The sequence below is a fragment of the Bemisia tabaci genome, chromosome 6 (genome assembly GCF_918797505.1).
Source record: "Bemisia tabaci chromosome 6, PGI_BMITA_v3".
Classification (NCBI taxonomy): domain Eukaryota; kingdom Metazoa; phylum Arthropoda; class Insecta; order Hemiptera; family Aleyrodidae; genus Bemisia; species Bemisia tabaci.
The window spans coordinates 11,075,136-11,099,323 of NC_092798.1; the positions used below are offsets into that span (position 1 = coordinate 11,075,136).

The following is a 24,188-nucleotide window of genomic DNA, read 5'->3' on the forward strand; positions in this document are numbered from 1 at the left end:
ACGAGAAGAAAATTTAACGAGGAAACCAATGGAACCACTTTTAGAACCTCAAAATTTTGTATAAACGTTTTGAGTTGTGAGGGTTTAAAGTTTCCAAACTTTGTCCGACATCTCCTATTGACTAGATCCTCTGTGCGGCCGACGCGTGACACGTGACTCGTAAAACCCCATCAATCACAAACTATCATCCATACCACTACCACTACCATCCATTATCCACTCCTAACCATGAATTTACAAATTCCTATCTTTTTATAGAGTTTACCAAACGCCTGCCTTCTGGAGAAGCGCGCGGGATGGTTCGCAGATCAGGAGTCCATTTGTTCGAACGAAGAGCTCCTACCGAAAGACAGGAACAATCCGGAACAACTCCAAGGTTCAATCAGAAAATTGGAAGTCGATTAATTGATTTTCTTTAACCAAATCCGATATACTTTGTAAATACTCATTGATAGCGTTTAGTTTCGTTGAAGTTGAAGTTGAATAAAACGTTGAAGATTAACTTCATCCTCTTCACTGAGAGATCTATGTACAGTTTGTGTCTCATAATTTTGTTAAAGTACATTGTATAATCTCGAACAGCGAGTATTTCTTTTTTCCCTATTTACTGCTCGTAACGTAACCTCTGAATCTCTTCTTTTTTCTTTTGATAAGATTTAATAAATTTAATTCCTAAAGTATTTGGCTATCTTATGACTTACACTCGAGGCCGCAGACGTTTCGTCTGTTATTTTCCTTACATCATCACAGTGTCATATTTCCGACTCATAAAAATGCACATGTTCTCTATCGCCGCGATCGCCTAATTCCGATGGCTATTTTGACGGTGCAATTAGAGTCATATTTCGGGCTTTAATGTTTAAATAAATTTAAAAAGTGAAATTTTATGCATTCATTCATCCACCTTAGGAGGCTGGTTGTGCCAGTGAACTTTCATTCTCATATAAATTGACACGATTCGAAAGTGAGTTCTTTCCTTTTACTGCTATACCCTTTTTAAACTCTTGCTGTTCCACACAAATATTCGTAAGTAAAAAATTATAAATTTTCCAAAGACTTCAGAAACTAATTTTTTTATAGATATAGGATATCAATGACTTTATAAACACTTCCAAAGTATTCAATAATTTTAAATTTTATCATCGCAGAGCTAACAACCGCAACGTAAGAAAATATATCGATTGGTAAGTTCGATTATGTTTTTTGTCCATTTTGATTGTTACAAATTCATTGAAATGTAAGATTTAATCGACTCAACGATTTTTAAGACAAGTAGAATCTTTCACTCTCGAAACCCTCAAATTGGAAGTTTTTGTCCATGGACGTCTGGCATTTTTATGATGTCAATGCGTTTTCAAAGATTGAGAGGACTATTTTTTTAAAAAAAAATTAAATTATTTGAAATGAGTCACTTCCAGCTTGCTTTAACATTCCTCAAAGGCAGCAAAAGCGGCATTTTGAACGTCATTTGAACGTATTATAATCAAAATGAACGATGTCCATTCCGACATGAGCCCTGAGATCCCTAGGAGTGCATGCATGACAGTGGTCATGTTAGAATGGACATGGTTCCTTTTTATTTAAAATGTGTTCATTTCATTCACAGCAATACAATGAATGACACAGAGGCAACTCCACAGCGACTGAAGGAGGGTGTCCAACACCTTAAAGAATGGCTGGCCAAACAACCGCACCTCCCGAACGTGGATGACGAGGAATGGCTCGCTACCTTTTTGTGTCAATGTAAGCTTAGCCTGGAGAAAGCCAAGTCTAAACTAGATGGCTATTTCAGTTACAGAAACAAATATCCTCAGCTTCTCAAAAATCGGAACCCTTTTTCTCCAGAGGTACATAATTTCTTTGAATTTTCTAAGGAAATAGTTTGGTTGGATGCACAAAAAACCCCGAATCACCACATTGACAATGAAATTGCGAAAACGCCTAGCCTCGTTAGCGACTTTTATGAAATCTCCGCTTCTAGTTTATTTAATCAAAAGAGAATGAAGGAACACTATATTGGTTGAAATTTTCACAAAATATTTCTCACACAGAAGCAAATTCAAGCATGTTTTCACGGAATGATGTTAAGTATTTTTCCATTTCGAACATAAATTCGTCGTCTGCCTGACGTAAGGGCGTAACAACTTTCTGCAATGAACCCTTTCCGCTATACAATGCAATGCATTTCCGGGCTCATCTCAACGTGTAGTTACGCCCTTATGTCAGCCAAGCGACGAATTATGACATTCCGCAAATCGATGATATGCATTCTTGGAATGTGACCGTCTATATACAGTATTACTTATAACGTAACTAAAAGAATTATCGGTTAATTTAAATTAGATCGAAACGATCTATACAACTCAAATAGCTTAAGTCTGTTTCACTGTGCCAGTCAACCGCACACAATGCTTGGATGCAACTTTAAATGATTGGCGGGTGTGCGTGTTGCATACAGATCAAAATTGAAGGCGCCGCACCGTATCCCGTCGTATAAATGCTGATTTAGATTCGTGGCGAGATTTCTCTTTGAGACAGGAGGTGAAAATTTGAAATAAGGGTGTCAAGTTAGATTTTTTGATGCGTTGTAATTACTCTTAGCTTGTTTTGCAGGATTTTGAATAGCATTATCCCTGTTGAAATCTCGAAATCGTCAATTTAAAAATGTGTCCTATTTTGGTTTTCTTGGAAAGTTTTCCCCAGAGTGCGTATGTGGGGAAGGTAGAAACATACCGGTAATTTTGAGGTCAGCTCATGGAATTTTTAAGTACTAACTTTAACTTAATTTTAAGTGTTCTTTCTACTCTTAATTTGTAAAGCATATATTCAACTTAGTTTTTGCTTAAATTTGCTCATTTTTACGGAAGGGCGAGATATTCAATTTCGGATTTTTTTTCCTCGATTTGGCTCTTTTGGAAAGTTTCCTCCTGGAGGTTAAGGTCCCTTTTCATTGATCTAATCAAACTTAGACCACGTGAAGTAAAATGGAACCAAGCCACATCAGCTATTACCAAATTTATTTGGGCAATTGAAGTTTTTACATGAAAACAGTTGTGCGGGTTCTTGTGCAAAGCACGAGGCAAATTCCTTAAAATTTTCAAAGAAATTCGCACAAACGTTTTATAGTCAGAAATTAAATGGCCCAGTTAAATTTGGCAATAGCTGTTTCGGCTGGCGGTGCCGAAAATAAGCGCGACGCGACGACGATTCTTTCACTACACAACCTTAGTTGGTTGTTAGGTGGTTCATCCCCAGAGAAGTCTCCGATAGGGCATTCCTAGGGACAAGTCCACTAGAAGAATTGTCAAGCAGAAGCAAGAGAAAGAGTGATAGAGAAAATGCATATAAATCGGAGGATAGGAAGAAACTGGAAATGATAGGTTGCCAGAGAATGTAGAGAGAGTAGGATGGCGGGAGAGACGAGGTAGAGAGGTGAAAGAGAGAGATGGTGCTGAGCGAATGTAGAAGACTGAGAAAAGGTAAAAGGGGAAGAGAGAGAGAGAGAGAGAGAGAGCACGAATGAACACTTCACTTTAATGATCTCCTGAGCGAATTCGCCCTAGAGTAAAAGTCCTACGGAAATCCGCTGGACGAAGAAAGAAACACTATATTTCCTGTTATTTACTTTTTGCGAATGAGAAAATCCTTGGTGGAACACCGTAGTAAGCTGTGAGACTGGATGCGTGAATCCTTGACTTGAGGTGATGGGTCCTTTGCATGAGGCGATAAGTCCTGATGAGATAGGGGAGCCACCCGAGCCCAGGGGCGTGCAACCTTAGCACTATCCCCGGGGGAACGGGACTGAAGATACGAAAAGCATATAAAAAACCACGTAATGCGTATGGGTTTTTTGGGTTGCACTTAGCATTTGAGATGACCTACCGATTTAAGTCATGCAACCGCAAGATTCTTAATTAAATAATTTAAAATAAATTATTTAATTGATGCAATCGGTGAAGATGCGCGAAGCGCGATCTCGCGGTGGCGCTCTGAACTGAGCACCGTCCCGTGCCGCGGCAGACTCGGTGCCGGCGGAGGCGGCGCGGCGGCGGGCGGTGGCCGCGACAATAGCTGATCTGCGGGCCGATGCTTGAAATTGATAGACAAAGCTATACACAAAAAAGACAGCAGAGATATGGAGGGATCTTATTGGTGGAGGCGGATGGTTGCAATAGACAAAGGAGGTAGGTATTGTACGGTAGGTATTTTTAGGTAGGTAACTAACAATAATCCACGAGAGACACCACGGTCCATAATTTTTTCCGCACAGATTTCAGTCAATAGGATCGCTCCATACTCCTCATGTCTTCTTTATCTATAGCTCTGTACATCAAGTTCAATAATCAGCCCGCTAGCTTGGTTCCTTCCCGTTAGATGCGATCTATTTATATGTATAAAGCCGCTTTACAACGCACGGTGGCGTTCTGCGACACCCAAACGCCACAGCCACACATGCCTGTTTTCCCAGAGGTTATCGGGCAACTGACACCGCAACATCTTTTCGTAGGTAAACGACCTGCCCCCACCCCTTTACGGGACGTCCCCGTCGCCTTTTCCATCTCTCCTCTTCCGTTCGCAGTCCATTTAAATTTTTAGGCCTTGTCCACATGAGCGCGGTTCGCGGAACTTATTCCGAGGAACTTGTTCCCGGAACAAGTTTTAGCTGAGCTAAAAACTTATTCCTCCAAAACCCGGAGCTTCCCCCGTACTCCGAGCTTCCATGTATGTTTCTTTCGATGTGAATTTGTTTGTTTTTGTTTTTTACGTCCTTTACATGTCTTGACATTTATTTTCGTTACTTCAGCGGCCGTAATAATCTATCATTTTGCGATAATTAAACAGTTTTATTGAAGTTCCGGTTCCAGTTCGGGCGAACTCGTGTGGACAGCATGCCTCGTTTTAAGGAATAAGTTCCGGGGACTGAGCAGTTCGAGGAATAAGTTTCGCGAACTGCGCTCGTGTGGACAGGGCCTTAATTTTAATTTTTGTATTCTGTTCTCTCTCCTTTGAAGATCGTCCAGGCGAGGGAGGCCGTCACGATAGCCGCCTCGAGAGACCTTACAAAATCCAACTCCCGGATCCTCCACTTCCGTCCGAGCGGGGACACGTCCATCTACGACGTCGACGCCGTCATCAAGCGGATGTTCATGATCGTCGACGCCGCGTACCTGGAGCACGAACGTCACGTCAACTACGTCATCGTCTTCGACCTGCGCACCATCAACTACACGTACTTCCTCAAGTCGCTCCACCGCATCCCGCACATGGTCGACATCTTCTTCAACGCCTACACGGAGCGCGTCGTCGCCTTCAACGTCATTAACGGGCCCCCGGTCGTGAACCTGATCGTCAAGACGTTCATGAAGTACCTCCCGGAGAAATTGGCCGAGCGGGTCTACGTCCATGAGCACATCTCGGATCTGCTCGAGTGTAAGTGGGTGGACCCGGACGTTCTTAGCGAGGATTTCGGCGGGAATGGGCCCAGTCTCAAAGAATACGATGGTGAGTTTTCGAATCTTCATGGGGATATATAAACTAAAAAAACATGATTTTCAACCATTTTTGGGGATTAAGTGTGAATGCTCGATTATTGATTTTCCCCCCATTTGAAGCTATGATGGACGATCGATTATTGAGGTGTTCGTTGCGAACACCCTGCATGTTTATCGATCATTTTCCTTAAGTTTAACCCTTAGATGACTATCGGGTCTACGAGGCCCGGCGGCTTTTTATTTTTCGCGCCACAACGGTTGTATTTGAGTGAGGAGTCTGTCCTCCACAAATAGCTCTATACAAAAACCCTTTGAAACATAATTCTTGGAAACAAATTTTGAATTTTTTTCTTTAGGCACATTGCCAATGTATCTCGCGTTCCATTTTTCATTTATTTTTTAAAAGATTCTCGGATTTTAAGCACCGTGAACGCCATTTCAAAAAGAAAAAGAAAAATCAAACACTGAACGTAAAAAAATTTGTGTAGCTCTACTCAGAAATGTTTGGTCCTCAGAAGATTACATTTGGACATATTTCTATCGAACAAAACTATGTTCAGGGGGAAAGATGGGGTTCGCTCGTTAGTAATCCGGCCATAAGAATGAATGGGAAATATAAAGCGCCAATGATAAAGTCGCCGTCGCGCCTTGTCCTCCCGCCGCTTAACTCATGAACCCTGTCCACAAGGCTCTAGATACATTCCCACGGCTCATACACTGTGCACTTAGTTCCGTTTGACAGAACGTGAAATCCCGCTTCTCCAATTCAGCAAACGGAACCGTGAGCCAACTTAGTGCTGCACCCATGAGCCGTGGGCATGTATCTAGAGCCTTGTGGCCAGGGCTCATGAGTTAAGCGACGGGTGGGGGAGGCGCGACGGCGGCTTCGTCACTGGCGCTTTATATTTCCCATTCATTTATGGCCGAAGCACTAACGAGCGCACCTCATCTTTCCCCCTACACATCGTTCTGTTTGGAAGAAATACGTCCATTTGTTCCTACCGTACTTTTCCATCCCTGACCGACTGATTGACCTAAAGTTTTGGGTGTCTTTGATACCCCCGCTGAAACGCTTATGCAGCTTTTATTCATGTGTTTATGAGCTTTCCTCTTTTAATAGAGTACACCACATCGAGTTTGGAGAAACACGCTACGTGGTTCGCCGAGCAGGACTTCATTTGCTCGAACGAGGAACTCCGGAGGAAGGAAGACAACGATCCAGAACAGCTCCAGGGCTCTTTCAGGAAATTGGAGGTCGACTGATTCCCTTTTACATCGCAAATATCAGGTTCCTAGTTGAGTATGTTTCCCGCGAAAGATTGAGTTTGTCATCTACTTTTTTTGTTTTCGCCCAAAGATCGATTTACAATTGATGTGATGTATAATTTTTGTATATTAATAATTTTATAAATAATTACATTGAGAAAACTTTATATGGACCACGTTAAATAGAAAGGAACCAAGCCACATCAGCTATTGCCAAATTTAATCGGCTAGTTTAATTTTTTACATGAAAACAGTTGTGCGGCTTTTCGTGCAAATTTCAGTGAGAGCAAATTCCTTAACATTTTCAAAGGGATTTGCACAAAAGTTTTCCCGTAAAAAATTAAATTGCCCACTTAAAATTGGCAATAGCTGATGTGGTTTGGTTCCTTTCTGTTAAACGCGGTCCAAATGTTTGGTATGTGTGCACATACCACTAGGATAAATTTCAAAAATTACAAATAAAAATGCTTTCTCCCCATAAAAGTGAATTTTCCTCTATACTTGACGCAACAATACATTTAAACATCATTCCTCCATTTTTTTTTCTGCCACGCAATATTTATTTTAATTCCTCTCTTGAACGAGCGCATTTTGGGGCCGTCCTTAATTTAAATTACGCACTTTTTCGGCATTTTTGACCCCCCCTCCGTCCCGTGTAACGCTTTTGTAACGTACATCCCTATCCTTTAACACGTAAAATCAAAATGGTGTAACGCTCTCCTCGACCCCCCCCCCCCATTATAGGGCGTTACGTAATTTAAAGACGGCTCCTAATGAACTAATTGTAGAACAGGCATAGGGAACTCTAATCGAAACAGGTTTTAAGATCTACTGTTCACTAATTCCCTCTTAACCTATATTTACTTCGTATTTGAAGGAAGAGTGCGAGGGTGAGGGGGGTGGTTTGAGGGGTTAAAGAATCTCCCCCTTTTCCCCTCAAAATTAATATATGCTCTCATATCATCTTCTGGGTGCAAGTTTTATATTCCGTGCATGACTAATCAATTTATGAGCGATTAAAGGTCTACAAATAAAGAATTATTACTCACTTAAATCCTGAACTTTGTATTTTCCCCTCCTTTCTTGCCTTTCTTCCCTCCTCTCTCTCCACCTCTCCCTTCGATGTCCATCTGTCCACCGCCCACCTCTATGATCTCACCTCTCCTTTGATACGCAAGACGCAACTACCGGCGATCAGCCTTGCCCATGAAAAGTTGTTGAACTGACGTTCACACCCAAGGTCACAAAAGCCTCTCTCAGATACAGCTGGCAGATCTGAGATAAAAAAAAATCAGCCCTTTTTTTTACAGCTTCGTGGGTCAGAACAACGTGCATTTTTAACGTTTCTTCGATTAAAATAGGATGAACGGGCCGCCCTGGTTTTAGCATCGGAGTCGCATAACCAAATTGTTTATCACTCAAGGCGTTGATTATTCCCGCATTTTCCTCCTAGGATGACTGGTTTTCTTGGCTCAGTTTCCTTTTCATTGAGGTTGTAACACGTCGGTACCGTGTATTTCGGAGTTAAGGTCTGTTTATTTTTATTTCGTCGGTTCGATATAGAACTTAAGTAAGTGAAAAGCTAGCTTAAATAGTTAGACACGTGTGTAGTGTTAATCTCCTTCTCTAATTGCAGTCAGATTCTAATAATTGAAATTTTTCTTTGGTGGAAATAAAACCTCAAGAGGAGTATTCTTTAAAAAAATTTGAATCGGCGCGACGGTGAAACTGCAAAATAATGTATCACTGTTTGCGACGTTGCTGACTTTCTGTCATATTTTATTTTTTGAATAGAAAACTTCTCAACGGGAATGTTTAAAAACTGCCGTGATTTTTCTTCTCTGTGTGGAGAAAATTTTTTGAAAACTTCAAGTAAAGATGTTGATTTGTTGACCTGTAAAAAAATAATTCGGAAGCTGAGATTTTTAAACGCCGCAACCAAGAAACGTGGTTTGGTAGTTTCACCGTCGAAATACCAGTACTACTTGCGTGAGTAATATTGAATGAGAAGCTAAAAAAAATTGTATGTGATAGTTATACACTTCACATAAGTAAAGATCGATGATTAAAAAGACTCTCAAAAGGGCTTTCCACAATTATAGAAAAATGAAAAAATTAAAGAAAAAATTGAACAAATACATAAACAGTAGGATTCTTTAAGAGATGATGGTGCAGTAATTCGACGGCAAAAACATTACATGCAATGAAACAAATGCTTTATGTTTTTGACAATCTACTTTTCGTTCTCTCAAAACAAAAAACGAGCATCCAGTTCAAACTTTGAAGTTGAGACACTTCTGTCATAGGGTACGCTTTCTGGATAAAATTCTGATTTGATGGGCAATTCATGACACCATCTGATCACAAATTTTGGTAAATAGAAGAATTTGCAGGAATTCTTACTCACAGAAGTTTCAAGCATGACAAAAATGGAGGGGAAGGGGTCGTTTTGGAACCGAGGAACTCTCTTAAAATGCATCCAGGCATAAGATATCGAAGTATCTTGTAGCATTATGTCAAAATTTCATCTTCGTGCTTAAGTTTGAGTTCCGCTGTTGTCAGCGTGTCAATATAATTATTCACAGCTCATTATCAGACGCATCTGTAATGATAACACTGAGAGATATTCCTGACCGCTCGCAAAGTCACTGAAACTGGGCTTCAAGGGTAATAAAAAAAACTGCATTCCGGTAAAATGTTTAATTATGTGTATCAAAAATGTGTCTGTGAGCGTTAAGTGTGCGTTGAGTGTTTGAAAAGGTTTGCGGATCCTTCCCAGATTTACCTATCATCATGCGATTCCGGGATATCCATCTCTCCTGCAGGCTAAACAAGTTGTCAAGACACTTTCCGCAAAAAAATGAACTGTCAGGTAAGAGAAAAATATATGTTTACATTCTTTAATGAAATACACAATTTGAAGCAAAATAGCCAGTTAAAATGATGAGAGAAAGTATCAAAAGTGTATAATCGCTTGAGAATCTGTTGTTCCTTTATCGAAGACAGGTGTCATCCGAAAATATTTGTAAAATGAGAACTGAACAATCAGAGATTTGTCTTACAATATTAGTTTTCATAAATATCATAGATTATAGAAAGTTAAGATATTAAAGGACTTAAAACTACAACAAAATAAACGATAAGATATTAAAGCTATGGCTTTGTCTTGGAGGAACAGTGGATCCATGCCATCATTACCGTAACCCTGGTGAGGAAAATTTTTCCCCGGAAGAAATTATTTTATTTATAGGCGGAGAAACTTTTTTACGAGTAGAGAATTATTTTTTAGAAGAGCATAGAAAATATTTTATCAGGGGTGGGGCTTTTTTAGGGTGGGAAAAAGTGTATTTTACGAGAGGAGAAATATATTTCTCAGGAGAGAAAAAAGGCTTTCCTCTCGCACAAGAAAAACATATCGGTCAAACAAAAATATGCTTTCCCGCTTTGGAAAAACGTTTCTCCACGCGTTACAAAAAATCCCCATAAAAAAGTTTTTCCTCACGGAAAAGATATTTCTCCCCAAGGTTACGGAGATGATGTCATACTAGTCCGTGGACAGACATGGTGCCCGAGTGTACCAACATTTTCGTTGCTAAAAACAGCATGAATCTCAATTATTTTGATTTTAGGCAATGGACCACTAGACAAGATACGAATTTCAGCATTCTGATACATGTTTCTCAACCAAAATTTCACGTAGAACACGATACACACAACGAAAATTACCGAAATTAACTCCTTACGAAGATATTTAATGATTCTTGATGCGTGAATTGAAACCACCCGCTTATGAAAACTCAATGCTCTACGTGATTCACATCACCCGCTAAACGTTATCATAAACGTCTCAGCGATATAAAAATCTGGCAACCTCAGTCTTGACGCTTTGGCTCAGCTATAGCAAATTGCTTATAGTTTGAACAACACATGGTGGGAAATGAACATTGCTCGATTGAGAAGCTTGCTGAAACCATTGTAGTGCGCGATTTGACTCACGTAGAGCTTTGAGTTTCTTGTGGGCGGCCAGTTCAAATTCCTCGTAACTGATGTGAGATAAAAACGTTAATATCTTCGCTAAGAGTTAGTTTCAGTAACTTTTGTTGCGCGAATCGTGTTCTACGTGAAATTTTGGTTCAGAAACATGTATTAGAATGCTAAAATTCGTACCTTGTCTAGTGGTCCATTGAGGGGATTTGAGGACAAAGTGCATTAGTGAAGTTTTTGAAAAAATTGAAATATTGATAATTTCAAGTAAACTAGTCTTCATGCATATTATGTGAAAAATTCGCCACCCAAATTCCAATTTTTAAGCATCAAAAAGTCAGTTTGAACTTTCTCTCCGCCGTTAGAACCATGCAATTTCGAAACTTCACATACGTCGTAATTCTCGAAATAGGAAAAACTGTACTTATGCGCTTTGTCCTCGAAGCCCCTCAATGGGACTGCATTTTGCAATTTGGAACTATAAATTCTGGCCCGGTTTAAAAACAACATATGTGTCATTGGTTTCCCTATGCACATCAGGGTTTTTTCAGATGAGCCAGAATCCATAGTTCCAAATTGCAAAATGCAGTCCAATTGTTCTAACCGACGCAAAGCTCAGAAATCAGCTTGTAGAGCAGAGTTTACTACACACTTATGATTAGCATACGTCAAATGGTAAATTCAATAATGACGTCATGATGTGTATGAGTACAGATCCGATTAATCAGTGTTCAATGCACATGTTAATATCATACTCAGAATTTGGTTCCCAAACTTTTTGTTGCGCCGCCTACTCCGTACGTAAAATTTTGAGGAAGGAAGGAATGATCCATTGATTTAAATCACACACTGTCAGTCTATTGCAACGTTACAATGCCTCACTCGACAATTTATACTTACTCACTCGCGATAAGCTGCAATTTTTTGTGAATCTTTCTAGCGGCTCAAGGAAAATTTCGTAACATTTTTAACGTTAAAATATACATCTAACACCTGTTCATCTATAAAGACATAGTTTTTCACTTAGCGCTCCTTAGATTCGGAAAGAAGGCGGTGGATTGCGAGTGAACGGTGCGTACACCTTAAAACACTTCAGCAGGCGCAAAGTAGGCGATTTGCACATCAGGACTATGCATGTATCAGTGTAGCGTTTGAAGTATTTCTACGATGTTGAAGGCGCTTTCAGTGGTGCGCGAGGGCGGGCAACTTTCGCCGTTTGCGATAATTGGAATTCGCGGTTGAAGCTAATTAAAATTATTAGAAGTGCATTTATTTTTACTGAAAACTCCGTAGGTACTTTGCTTTTGATAAATTCGAGCATGTTCATTTATTCCTTGCACACTGATTTCTTGCGTAAATTACTCCCGCTGTGGCTGTGGGAATGTTTTGTTGGTATTACCTCGACCGTGGACATTTTTCTGCTGAAATGTAATGAAGCCACTCCGATTGTGTCGTGTGATAGTGAGTGTATAGAGAAAAAGGCGTTTAGTTGCAGGCTGATTATTGAAATTGATAGACAAAGCTATAGATAAAGAAGAATGAAAGAGTATGGAGAGATCCTGTTGGTGGGAGCGGGTGGTTGCAATGGACACAGGCAGTAGGTAATAGACTAACTAACGGCAACCCACGAGAAATCCGACAGTTAGTCCATAATTTTCTCCCTTAGTCTATAAGAACCACACATTTCAACCAATATGATCGCTCCATACTCCTTATGTTCTTTTTTTCTAGTGCCTTGTCTATCAATTTCAATAATCAGTCCACAGAGCGTCCTCCGTTATCGGTCCCTCCAGAGCGCCCTCCATTTTTTTTTTTTTTTTTTTTTTTTTTATAAAAAATTCACCTTTCTACAGCAAGAATAGTTGCATCCAAACGTTCTCATTACTTGGCCCATATTTTTGAATAAGGGACTAGTATTTCTGGCTTATTTTTGAGAAAACCAATGTGACATTAATTTCCTATGCAGAAATGTGGTTTTAATGGTGAGCCTGAAATAGTAGCTCTCTCTTGAAAAATCTAGTCTAGTTCATAGTTCCGGTTTAATTCCATTCTACTATCAAAGATTTACGCTGAATTTTTATTACGGGAAAACTTCATTCGCTGATATGGCTACATAAAAGTCTTTACTTCGATTTTCGGTCAATTTTTTACACACAAGACATATCTCTTTTTACCCAATGCGATAGAGTCAAGTCAATTTTGTTGGTATGCCTTAATCGTAACTTAGAGCCAAGAAAGGATAAGAATTTAATTTGAATTTTAATCTTCCGATTTGTGCTCGTTGTAACGAAACAATTGCTACAAACGTGACTTCCAACTTTTGCGAAACAGAATGCATTGATTTATAAATGTCAATGCCATTTGATATTATAACGATTCATTTTCTCCTTATTTGCGATTCTTGGTTTTTCTATGCTCTTACATTTTATCTTTATTTTTTTCAGAATACACGGGACAATCGTGCAGAAAAAGAGAGACCAGTTTTCGAAACAAACGGGCATAAAAATAAATGCATTTTCGAGTGAAAGAAGTTTTCATGAATCTAAATTAATGTGATTTTAGCATCGATGAATTTAATTAGTTATTTTTTGTTTTTTGAAAAAAACTCATTTAAATTGAAATATATTGTTTTATTCAAATAATTATTCTTATAGTAATGTATTTTTTTCTGTAAATGAAAAAAATGAGCCTCAGGCAATTTCTTTAAGTTGAAGAAATGTTTTTAAAATTTAAAAAAAAAAATAAGTAATATAAACATTATTCTCATATGTACTTATAACTTTGTGCTTCTTAGAGATCACGTCAAAATGAAGACACGCCCTGACGCTTGAAAGATAATGTGCGCTGGAAACACAACGAATATTCAGCGATTTTTTTTAATAGCTCAAATAGCGACGAAATATTTAACTATGCTCCGGGATTACCCGGTTACTTAATTAAATAATATGAATAACGCAGCATTCGCTAATAGAGTAGAGGACCAAAGACGAAAATATCAGACTCCTGCCGGCATTCCTGTATTCATCAAAATTATGGAACAGACTAGAAAAAACTCCGCGACACTTCGCTAATTTTCTGCGAATATTAATAAGGTAAAATATCCGGGTCTAATAATACGGCAGGGTGAGAGAGTAAGGGGGAGCCCATTATTAACCAAAACGCATAAGCTGAAGCTGTTGCCAAACGGATAGCAATTGTGACTGATTTAATTACTGTGCATCTTGTTGCGTAATATATTTCACTCCTCTCTCTTTCTTTCTCTCGGCCTCTGCATAATGAAGACCCTCTACACGTAGTTTTTTACTTTTTCGCTACCCTAGGGTAGAGAAAGTATTGTCATCCTCATCTCCAAGGGGGAAAAAAAACAAAGTTGAAATTTCATCATTTCTAGACTTTTTTTGTTATTTGTGTGATTTTTCAAATTATTTTTCAAAAACTGAAAAATTTAGGCTCCACCCTCTGCATCTGAAAATTTGCGTGAAAAACTTTGTGCTATGGTCTAATGTATGTTGTGTACACTCATTAAAGTGTCATGATTTCAAACGGTCTTTCTTTTGCTCCACATATATCTCGTTACAATAGTTCAGGTATAAAATAAACCCTATATATCACCCAGCATTTCTTCCCATTTTCATTAACTGTGGCATTTATTAGAAACACCCGTGGAGAAGAAATGTTCGGTGTACTTCACATCCATGATCCCTTATACAATTTCCTTTTTTATCAATACAATACATCATGATTTTATACATCCGCCAGCCATCATTTTGCAGTGAAGCTGTTTGTCATCATTAAGTCTACTAGATTTATTTGTCACCTTCTTAGTGGGATGATATTTTTATTTTTCCGAAATCCTGCATTCTAATCCTTGCCATTTACGTTGAATGTATTTGGAGAAACTTTTCAGAAAGTTTTCACCCAAACAAATTTGAAGGCAGAGTAATTTTAGGAGATAACAACAGTTTCGCATAGTTTCTCCGCTATCGGAATTTGTCAGTGACATATGAACAATAAATAATTTCATCATGAATGGATGAAAATAACTGACACTAATTCTACAAGCGTTAGAGACTTACCAAGAAATTGTTTGCACCCATAGGTGGAACAAGGAACTTTTTGTAAGAAGAGCAGAAGGGCACCTCAGTAATTGAGGTCTTGGGGGTCACAGAAATACATTTTATCGGTGGAATTCTACGGGACTCCGCCAGCTCCAAAAAAAAGGGATTCGGGGGGGACTTCATCGGTTCCAAAGGGGGCTCCTTGGGCAACCCCCACCCTCCCTTAGTTTTGCCCACACGGAAAAAACGATATAGCGCTGATCACTATCTGTTATCTGTGATCCAATAGAGCCAGCTAGTTTGGCAGTAGCGCTGAGCCCTAAAACTTTAGGGCCCAGCCCTACAAACTGTAGGTCTCAGCGCTACTGCCAAACTAGCTGGCTCCATTTGACCTAAACAGTTAGTGCTCAGCACTATATAGTTTTTTTCCGTGCATGCTTGCATCGTTAAATGTAATAAAGCTTTTGAAAATTTCTCAGAATTTTGTAAGTTTTACCAGATTTCTAATCGTTTTTACTGATGTACTTTTTGAAGTAACTTGAAAGCAATACGCATTTGCTGCTCTCAGCGTACTCAATCCCGACTCCGATTTGTCTCATTTGTCCGCAGGTGTTTCAGGAATAGATTAGAGAGCCATGTCTCCTGTAGCAGAAGTAATAGAAGACACAGATGTGACCTCACAACGGATAAAGGAGGGGGTCCAGCACCTCAAAGAATGGCTCGCCAAACAACCTCACCTTCCCAACGTGGATGACGAAGAGTGGCTAGCCACATTCCTGTGTCAGTGCAAGCTCAGCCTTGAGAAGACAAAATCCAAACTGGACGGCTATTTCAGCTACAGAAACAAATATCCCCAATTTCTCAAAAATAGGAACCCTGCGGATCCAGAGGTATGAAACTTTTAACTAAAAGAGGGTAAGGTTTAAAAAGAGAGGTTTACATCAATTTTTGGGGCATTAGGAAAAATATTTTAGTTTTGGCCCGAACAACCCCCCCCCCCCCCCGACGTATAAATTGAGACGACCTCCTTGCAAACAGCTGACCGTATTTCACCAAGCTTCTCCCAGTCTCCTTTTCAAACATTTTCGGAAACCTATTTTAGAGCTCATGAGCCCCCCCCCCCCCCCCCCCCCAACAACCCCTTGAGTGGGGTTTCTTTTTGTGCCCGTTTCTTCAGCTGCCAAACTGAAGTACCCCCCCCCCCCCCCCCAGTACAGTTAGTTTCACATCTTCGCACTGCTAAAGTTACTGCTGTGACGGGTAGTTCTTGCGTACTTTTTTTAAATCTAGAATGTTAAGTCAACTTGACTTTTTTGCGGTACTCTTTCGAGATTATTTATCATTTTATATTTGATTTATTTATAATTAATAGGTCATCCTCGCCGGTAAATCCTACAACTTGTCAATCTCGAGCAAGCTCACCAAATCCGGCGCCCGAATCCTCCACTTCGCGCCCGGCGAAGACCCGAGCATCTTCGACGTTGACGCCCTCGCCAAGCGGATGTTCATGGTGACGGACGCCATGTACCTGGAGAAGGACCGTCACACCAACTACGTCGCCGTCACGGACTGCCGGCACCTCCACTACATGCACTTCCTCAGAGGTCTGACGCGGATCCCGCAAATCGTCGACGTCTACGTCAACGCGTACACGGAGCGCGTCGTCTCTTTCAACGTCATCAACGCCCCCAGCTTCATAAACAAAGTGGTGAACATGTTCAAGAACTACCTGCCGGAGAAGATCGCGAACAGGATATATGTCCACGAGGAAGCATCGGAGTTACTCGAGTGTGAGTATGTGGACGAGGGTGTACTCGCGAAAGAGTTCGGTGGTAACGGGCCCAGTATCAAGGAATACGACGGTGAGTTTCTATTTCCACTCATTTTGTCTCCGTGGGCAAAGGTCTCTTTTCTCATAGACGATTACACGGCCAGCGGACTAATTACTGAAATTTTACTGGGAAAAAAAAAAAAAAAAAAAAAAAAAAAAAAAAAAAAAAAAAAAAAAATACATAGGTACCGTCCGCGTTACGGATCTGAGGCCGAAAGTTCAGAATGTAGGACCCGAAACAGTGAAAGCTACGGCTCCAGCACCTGGAACTTTCGGCCCCTGAGACCGGAACGGACATTTTTTGAGTAGGATAAACAAAGCGGCAGACAAAGCGGATAGAGGGAAAATGGGGTTTCAGGACATTTTGTCAACGATTTTTTGTCCGCGCACCTTTTTTGTCCAGTAGTTTACGCCCACACGTAAAATAAGCAACAGTGACTTGGTCCAAGCGTTATATTTTGGTCGGTATGTAAAATTATATTGACAATATGGAAATGAGAAATTGAGAGAGAAGGAGGTGTTGTTATGGTTGCTCATTTTCTAAATGAAATGTTATTACTCTCTCCTTTTGAATCATCTTTTTGAATTGTCATTGGTGAATATTTGGTTTTATTTCTATCCTTAAAATATTGAATGTACAATATACCTTATATATGTATAGGTACTTTTTTTTATTTTTTCTTTACGAAATTATTACTTCATTTTGAAAACATTTATATTTTTAAAACGTGACAAATATTTGTAAAACCTTTTCCAAGCGACATTAATCTCAATGAGCCGCAGTTGTGCCGACAGAAACTGCAAAAATGAATAAAAGAGGGAAAAAACCAAGAAGCACGCAATCTTTAGTTTTAATCCATTTGAACATCGATCTTTTAGAGTCAAATACGTCAAATTTTGAGCGTTTCGTTGCGCGTACACCTCGCTGCAGCACAATAAAAGCACAAAATGTAAAAGAAAAAATTAAAGTGCTTTGGAAATCATTAAATTTGACACGGAACCACCAATATTTAAAAAAACACACATTATATTATTATTCTCCTTTGATAAATTGATACATATTTTTTCCCATCAATTTAAATGAGAATAATCAATGCAGAGTGTGCTAACATTTCAAAATCATGAGTTAAAAAACGCTGACTATGCGAGTATAAATATTAAAGCCTAACAGAGCGGAGCGGCGTGTGCTGCCAGCGCGAGAGGCTCACTGGCGCCTACAAACCTAAGTGGATACTTCACGCATTGCACAATGCTTGAAGTATCCACTTAGGTTTGTAGGCGCCAATGCGCGTTTTGCGCTGGCCGCCCGCCGCCGTGCGGCGGCGCCTGAAGCAACCATTTCACAACAGAGGTGTGCACGTATACGAAATTGAACGTATTAAGAATGACAGGCATCCTTTAAAAGTACAGATCTTTCCTTGCAAAATAAATCAAGATACTTATCGTACACAGGCAAATCTAAGAGTCTTTAGCTGAGGCAAATATAGAGGTTTATTTGGTTCAGGTATTACAAGGTGGAAATTTCTTCAAAGATAATTAAGTTCTGTTACACCAAAGAGGTATAGAGGGTTTTAGTGAATTTTGTCTCATGGAATTGACACTCCCCCATTTTTACCAAAACTCTCAACTATATATTATTCTCCGTTGGACCAAATAGACAAAACAAAAAAAAACAAGCAAACCCTCATTCTCCCAGGACATTATATATTTTTCATCCGAAAACATCGTGAGCAATTGTCATTTGTATTTACATGTGGGCCAATTAACTTTGGGTCTCAACTGCACTGAAAAAAATACTTCTGTTCACAGGGCTCCTGCATTTCTTTCGTAACAGTCACAGAAGCTTCCGTTTTGAAGACTGAGTACTCCCGTTCCCACGACCGAAGTTCTGTTCTCACAACAGAAAAATTCTGTAAGCGTAACAAAAAAACTGCAGGAGCCCTGTCAACAGAAGATTCTGTCCGTCAGCACCATCTATTTTTTTTCTGTGTGGCACGTGGACCAAAACTCCCGTGCCGAAAAAAACGCGTGGACGTAAATTACTAGAAAACACAGGGTGCGCGGACAAAAAATCGTTGACGAAATGTCCTATAACCGAAAATGAAGCGATCCTATTGAAGGAGGCGGGTAGTTGCAATCGGGAAAGGAGGTAAGCGATAGACTAAATAAATAATGTCAAAACCACGAGAGAACCTTTAGCTATTCCATCATTTACTTTCTCTGTCTGTAAGAGCCACCCGCTTCATTTTCCGTTTATTTTATTTGTCTTTTGTTTTCTTTGCCTATCAATTTCAATAATCAGCCTGTAGAAAAAAAATTTAAAATTTGAATGAAAAATTTAGATATTGATGGTTAAGGTACAATACCGCCTAATTGAGAATTTTGCTAAAGAGATAGCGACTTAATCGCACTCTACAGTATAAAATAAGCAAGCTGATATTTTCAGTATTTTATCCAATTTCGTATGGGATCGCTGTAATGACGCTGTGATTTGTGAAAACTTTTGCAAACGCATCCTCAAAATTACAAAAAAGGTTGAGCCTTTCCTTTTTTCTGTTAACTTGTCAGCTTTCAGATAGGCGGTCTCTTAGCCATCGACTCAGGGTTTTAATTGAAAACACTCGCTTGAGTTTCCCACAAAACCCTAACCCTAAAGCGGTTCAGTTCATTTTCGTGCCAATGAAGGGCGGAAAGTTACATTTTATGCCAAGACCGAAATGTGACGGATTAAATCTTACGCGTTATTCGATTCAAATATATCACGGACAGCGAGATTGACGACAACATTTGAACGCAACTATTCGTGCTTGAGGGATATCTGTGCTGCGTGTACGAAAAATTGAAGGCGCTTTTGCTGCGTTTCACTTACACCAACGATACGAGCAGCGCGTCAATCCGTGAGAATGTAGCAAGAAGAAAAATTTGCATTTGGAACCAACAATTTTGAGACCAGAATTTGACAAGTTAATACTAAAACTGTCATTTTCTTAAATTCAGAAAAGAAGTGATAATGCGTGCCTTGGAAATAAGAAATCATCACATACTTTTTAATAAAGCGTGCTCGATTAAAATATCGGACAAGTGGTGAGATTGATAACAACGCTTGAATACAACTGTTCGTCCTTAAGGGATGTCCGTATTGCATGTAAAAAATTGAAAGCGCTCAAACTGCGTCCTCCTTAGAAAAGATTATGGAATTTATCGGAACCTTGGATGGTTTTTTTGAGGAATCCTTCATCTTTGCACTACTCCCTATCAATACCGTCGATTGCCGTCTTTAATTTTTTTATGGTCGTATCCAAATTTATCGATGGCTGGAATTAAAATAGTATGCGTACCTTTATTGCAACATTTAAAAATCTCCAATTATGTTTTGTCCTTGTAATAGTTACCGAACAAAATTAACTCCTCGAGATTTTCTGAGAATATTTTTGGAAAAGTGAAAAATATCCCAAAAATTATTTAAAAAATTTTTGGTTATGTTCCTTAGAAAAGAATACATCAGCAGAGACCTATAACGTCGCAAGTGGATTTACGTATTTTAATAATTTAGCTGTCGATAGAGTAGCAGCCCCACATCACTGCACATAGATCTATTTTCAATGGTCCGAAAAATAAATAATATGTCTCTATCGCTTAACTCAATCCAATTGAGCACATATTGTGATTAGACCGAGTTAAGCAAAAAGGGCCCAAGCCAAATCAGCTCTTGCCAAATTTAAGTGGGCTATTTAATTTTTTGCATGAAAACGGTTGTGCGTATTTTTGTGTAAAGAGCCTTGTTAAAAATGGGTCGAAAATTCGCTCCTTTTTAGGTCCTCGATTTTGCAAACGGGAATTGCGGCAAATTGTTGCATATGATGCCCTAAGTCTCTGGTAAAAATTTCAGCTTGAGTTGAAAAGTGGTTTCGGAGATACGGGGGGGTGAAGTGGGGGAGTTGAGCGGCTGGCGTGCGCTATTTCCGCGGCTGTTCCTCGCCAAATCTTCGTTTTGATGTCACCCGTTACATGTTTTTCTATGTAATTTTTCGCGTACTTTCCATTTCTGGCCTTAAAAATTACTTACAACCACTTTTCAAGGCGCTAGGGGGTGAAAATAGGGTTGAACGGCCAGCGGCGCGCTCTTTCCTTGGCTGTTCCTCGCCAAATCTTCGTTTTGATGTCACCCATTCACGTGTTTTCCTATGTAACTTTTCGCGTACTTTCCATTTCTGACCTTAAAAATTACTTACAACCACTTCTTAAGGCGCAAGGGGGTGAAAGTGGCGGTTGAGCGGTTGGCGGCGCGCTCTTTCCGCAGTTGTTCCTCGCCAAATCTTCGTTTCGATGTCATCCATTACATGTTTTCCTACGTAATTTTTCGCGTACTTTCCATTTCTGGCCTTAAAAATTACTTAAAACCACAATTCAAAAGGCCATGAATTTTTTTCAATTTTTTTCAATTTTTTTTTTTTTTTTTTTTTTTTAATTGATTTCGTATTATTCCCTAAGATCTATTCGTGCCGTATATTTTCACGTTTTCTCAGTGTACCTCCCACGTCGCACGAGAAAATATATACGCATGATTTCATCGGAACTTAAATGCTTACACGCCAAAATGACATGGCAAATATGGGGAAAAATCTGAGATATGCCCCAGGCAGTACATTAATCTGATTAATAAAAAATCTGTCCTTTACTTCGTTGCTTATTTATTTAAAAGCAGCCATTACCAGCCTACACGCCGTATTCAAGGATATTATGACCACAGATACATTTACACGTTCACGCTAAAAGACCAATCGTCACTCTAATTAAGTCAAGGGAAGTATGAAAAATTAAAAGCTATGGCAAGTTATTGATTTAAAAAATGTGCCTCTCCCCCCCCCCCCCTCATGAAAGCTTTAAAGCTTTACTTGATGATTCTGCCATTATTCTACCATCTCCCTTCTACGAACGCTCGTCTTTGCATATCATTTAGGCGTGTAAACATTTAAGTTCCGATGAAATCATGCGTATATATTTTCTCGTGCGACGTGGGAGGTACACTGAGAAAACGTGAAAATATACGGCACGAATAGATCTTAGGGAATAATACGAAATCAATTTAAAAAAAAAAAAAAAAAAAAAAAAAAAAAAAATGAAAAAAATTGAAAAAAATTCATGGCCTCTTGAATTGTGGTTTTAAGTAATTTTTAAGGCCAGAAATGGAAATTACGCGAAAAATTACGTAGGAAAACATGTAATGGATGACATCGAAACGAAGATTTGGCGAGGAACAACTGCGGAAAGAGCGCGCCGCCAACCGCTCAACCGCCACTTTCACCCCCTTGCGCCTTAAGAAGTGGTTGTAAGTAATTTTTAAGGTCAGAAATGGAAAGTACGCGAAAAGTTACATAGGAAAACACGTGATGGGTGACATCAAAACGAAGATTTGGCGAGGAACAGCCGCGGAAATAGCGCACGCCAGCCGCTCAACTCCCCCACTTCACCCCCCCGTATCTCCGAAACCACTTTTCAACTCAAGCTGAAATTTTTACCAGAGACTTAGGGCATCATATGCAACAATTTGCCGCAATTCCCGTTTGCAAAATTGAGGACCTAAAAAGGGGCGAATTTCGACCCATTTTTAAGAAGGCTCTTTACTGAATTTTCTACATAGTCCTCAAAATCTTCAAAGGAATTCGCACAAACTTTCTTACGTAAAAAATTAAATTGCCCGGTTAAATTTGGCAAAAGCTGATGTGACTTGGTTCCTTTTTGCTGAACGCGGTCCAATAAGCGTTTTCATTAACCTCCCTCTTGTTTCAGATTTCACGGTGCGCCTTTTAGAGAAGCACGCGGGGTGGTTTGCAAAGCAGGAGTCCGTTTGCTCGAACGAGGAACTCAGGCGAAAAGACGATGCCAAGCCAGAGGAGCTCCAGGGCTCTTTCAGAAAGTTGGAGGTTGACTGATTACTTCGATGGGCCGACATCTGTGCAAATTATGAATATCATAACTTTTACTGAAGACAATTCTTCGTGCTCATTGATGAAGACGACAACATACATCATGAGCGTCAAAATAAACCACTAGACGATCGAAAAATTAAGACACAATACAGGGGTATTGAAAAGTCACGCACCACTGGCCATGAGGGGGGGGTCATCTGAAATTTTTGAGTTGCACCCCGTCTCCCCTCCCCCTGAGGGGGTCAAAAACTGGAAAGTACCCAAAAAGTTTCCTTCTCATAATGAGGAAAAACGTCACAAACCGCAAATCGATATCTTAATTAGAACTAAAGTTATGGCCAGTGGTGCGTGACTTTTGAATAACCCTCTATGTTTTCCCATAAAAAATTAACGCAAAACACAGTCAAAAAATTGATAATTTCCATAATGAGATCGTAAATGGACCGCGTTCTGCAGAAAGAAACTAAGTACATCAGCAATTGTCACATTTAACTGGGTAATTTAATTTTTTACAAGAAAACATTGTGCGGATTCTTTTGAAAATATTAGGATTTTTTCTACGCACTATGCAGAAAATTCACTGTAATTTGCATTAAAATCTGCTTAACTGTTTTTATGTAAAAAATTTATTTGCCAAATTAATATAGCAATAGCTGATGTGGCTTGGTTTTTTCTGCTTAACACGGTCAAAACATGCTTTTAGCAAGTATGACTTGCACTCAAATTGGTAAAATCAAAATACTCGCTGTACTGAAAACGTTGATATCAATGTAGGTCCAATTAGAGTCCTTTCACACGCAGAGTTGCACCATTTTAGGTACTGGATGTTACAAACGGGTAAGAAAATTGTACAGTCAGTGATTTTTTTGGGTCATATTTTGTCAACTCATTGGTAGGTTCCTTATTTACGCTTCCTCTCTCATTAAAACTTTCTTACAAACGTCCCAAAATTTAATATTCTCCATATGTTCTCCGTGTTCTCCGTATAATTTTAAAGAAAATGCAATGTATACGAATAATGCATTTTTTGTTATGTTTGATTTTTAAACATCTTTGGTGGTCCCATTGAAGTTGATATCAGCGCTAAATACAGGGTGTTTCAGACCACCCGTACCAGGCCTTTTTCTCGGTTGGTATAGGTCGTACGAAGTCGGAGACCGCGGGGTTGAATAGGGAATTGACCCCAAGGAATCCGAATTTCGTGGTCCCGAAACCCCCCCACCCCCCCTTGGGGGGTAAAGGGGGGGTCACGATGCTAAAAGTCACGGTTCCCGACCGAATTGCGGATAGATCGCATCAGAATTGAAAAGCACGGAAAATTTCACGTGGAATTGACCCCTAAAAATCCAAAATCGGACCATCCAAGGCCCAAAAATGACCCCCTAAAGAGGGGGACAGTACCCCCCTCCATAATTTCTCTTTGGTCTCAAAATTGACGTAAATTCTCCAGAAAAAGACGGTTTCCCAGGTAATCGACCTCGAGAAATCCAAATTTCATGGTCCCGAAGCTCCTCTAGCTCCCCTTGGGGGTTAAACGGGGGGGCCCAATTTTAAAAATCGGGGCTCCTTTCCGAATCGCAAATTGATTGCATCCAAATTGAGGAGCAGAACACATTTACATCTTAAG

General features: G+C 39.6%; 2 protein-coding genes across 2 annotated transcripts; both read left to right on the forward strand.

Annotated features, from left to right (window-relative positions):
* Positions 1-1,613: 1,613 nt before the first annotated feature.
* Positions 1,614-6,755, forward strand: LOC109038599 (retinaldehyde-binding protein 1). The gene is made up of 3 exons (XM_019053702.2): positions 1,614-1,847; positions 5,013-5,502; positions 6,613-6,755. Exons 1-3 carry the CDS (start codon positions 1,614-1,616, stop codon positions 6,753-6,755), a joined length of 867 nt encoding a protein of 288 aa, XP_018909247.2.
* A 1,402-nt stretch (positions 6,756-8,157) lies between these two features.
* LOC140224846 (retinol-binding protein pinta-like) lies at positions 8,158-23,634 on the forward strand. The gene is made up of 4 exons (XM_072301654.1): positions 8,158-8,287; positions 15,410-15,690; positions 16,173-16,662; positions 22,422-23,634. Exons 2-4 carry the CDS (start codon positions 15,436-15,438, stop codon positions 22,562-22,564), a joined length of 888 nt encoding a protein of 295 aa, XP_072157755.1. The 5' UTR covers positions 8,158-8,287; positions 15,410-15,435; the 3' UTR covers positions 22,565-23,634.
* Positions 23,635-24,188: the final 554 nt, after the last annotated feature.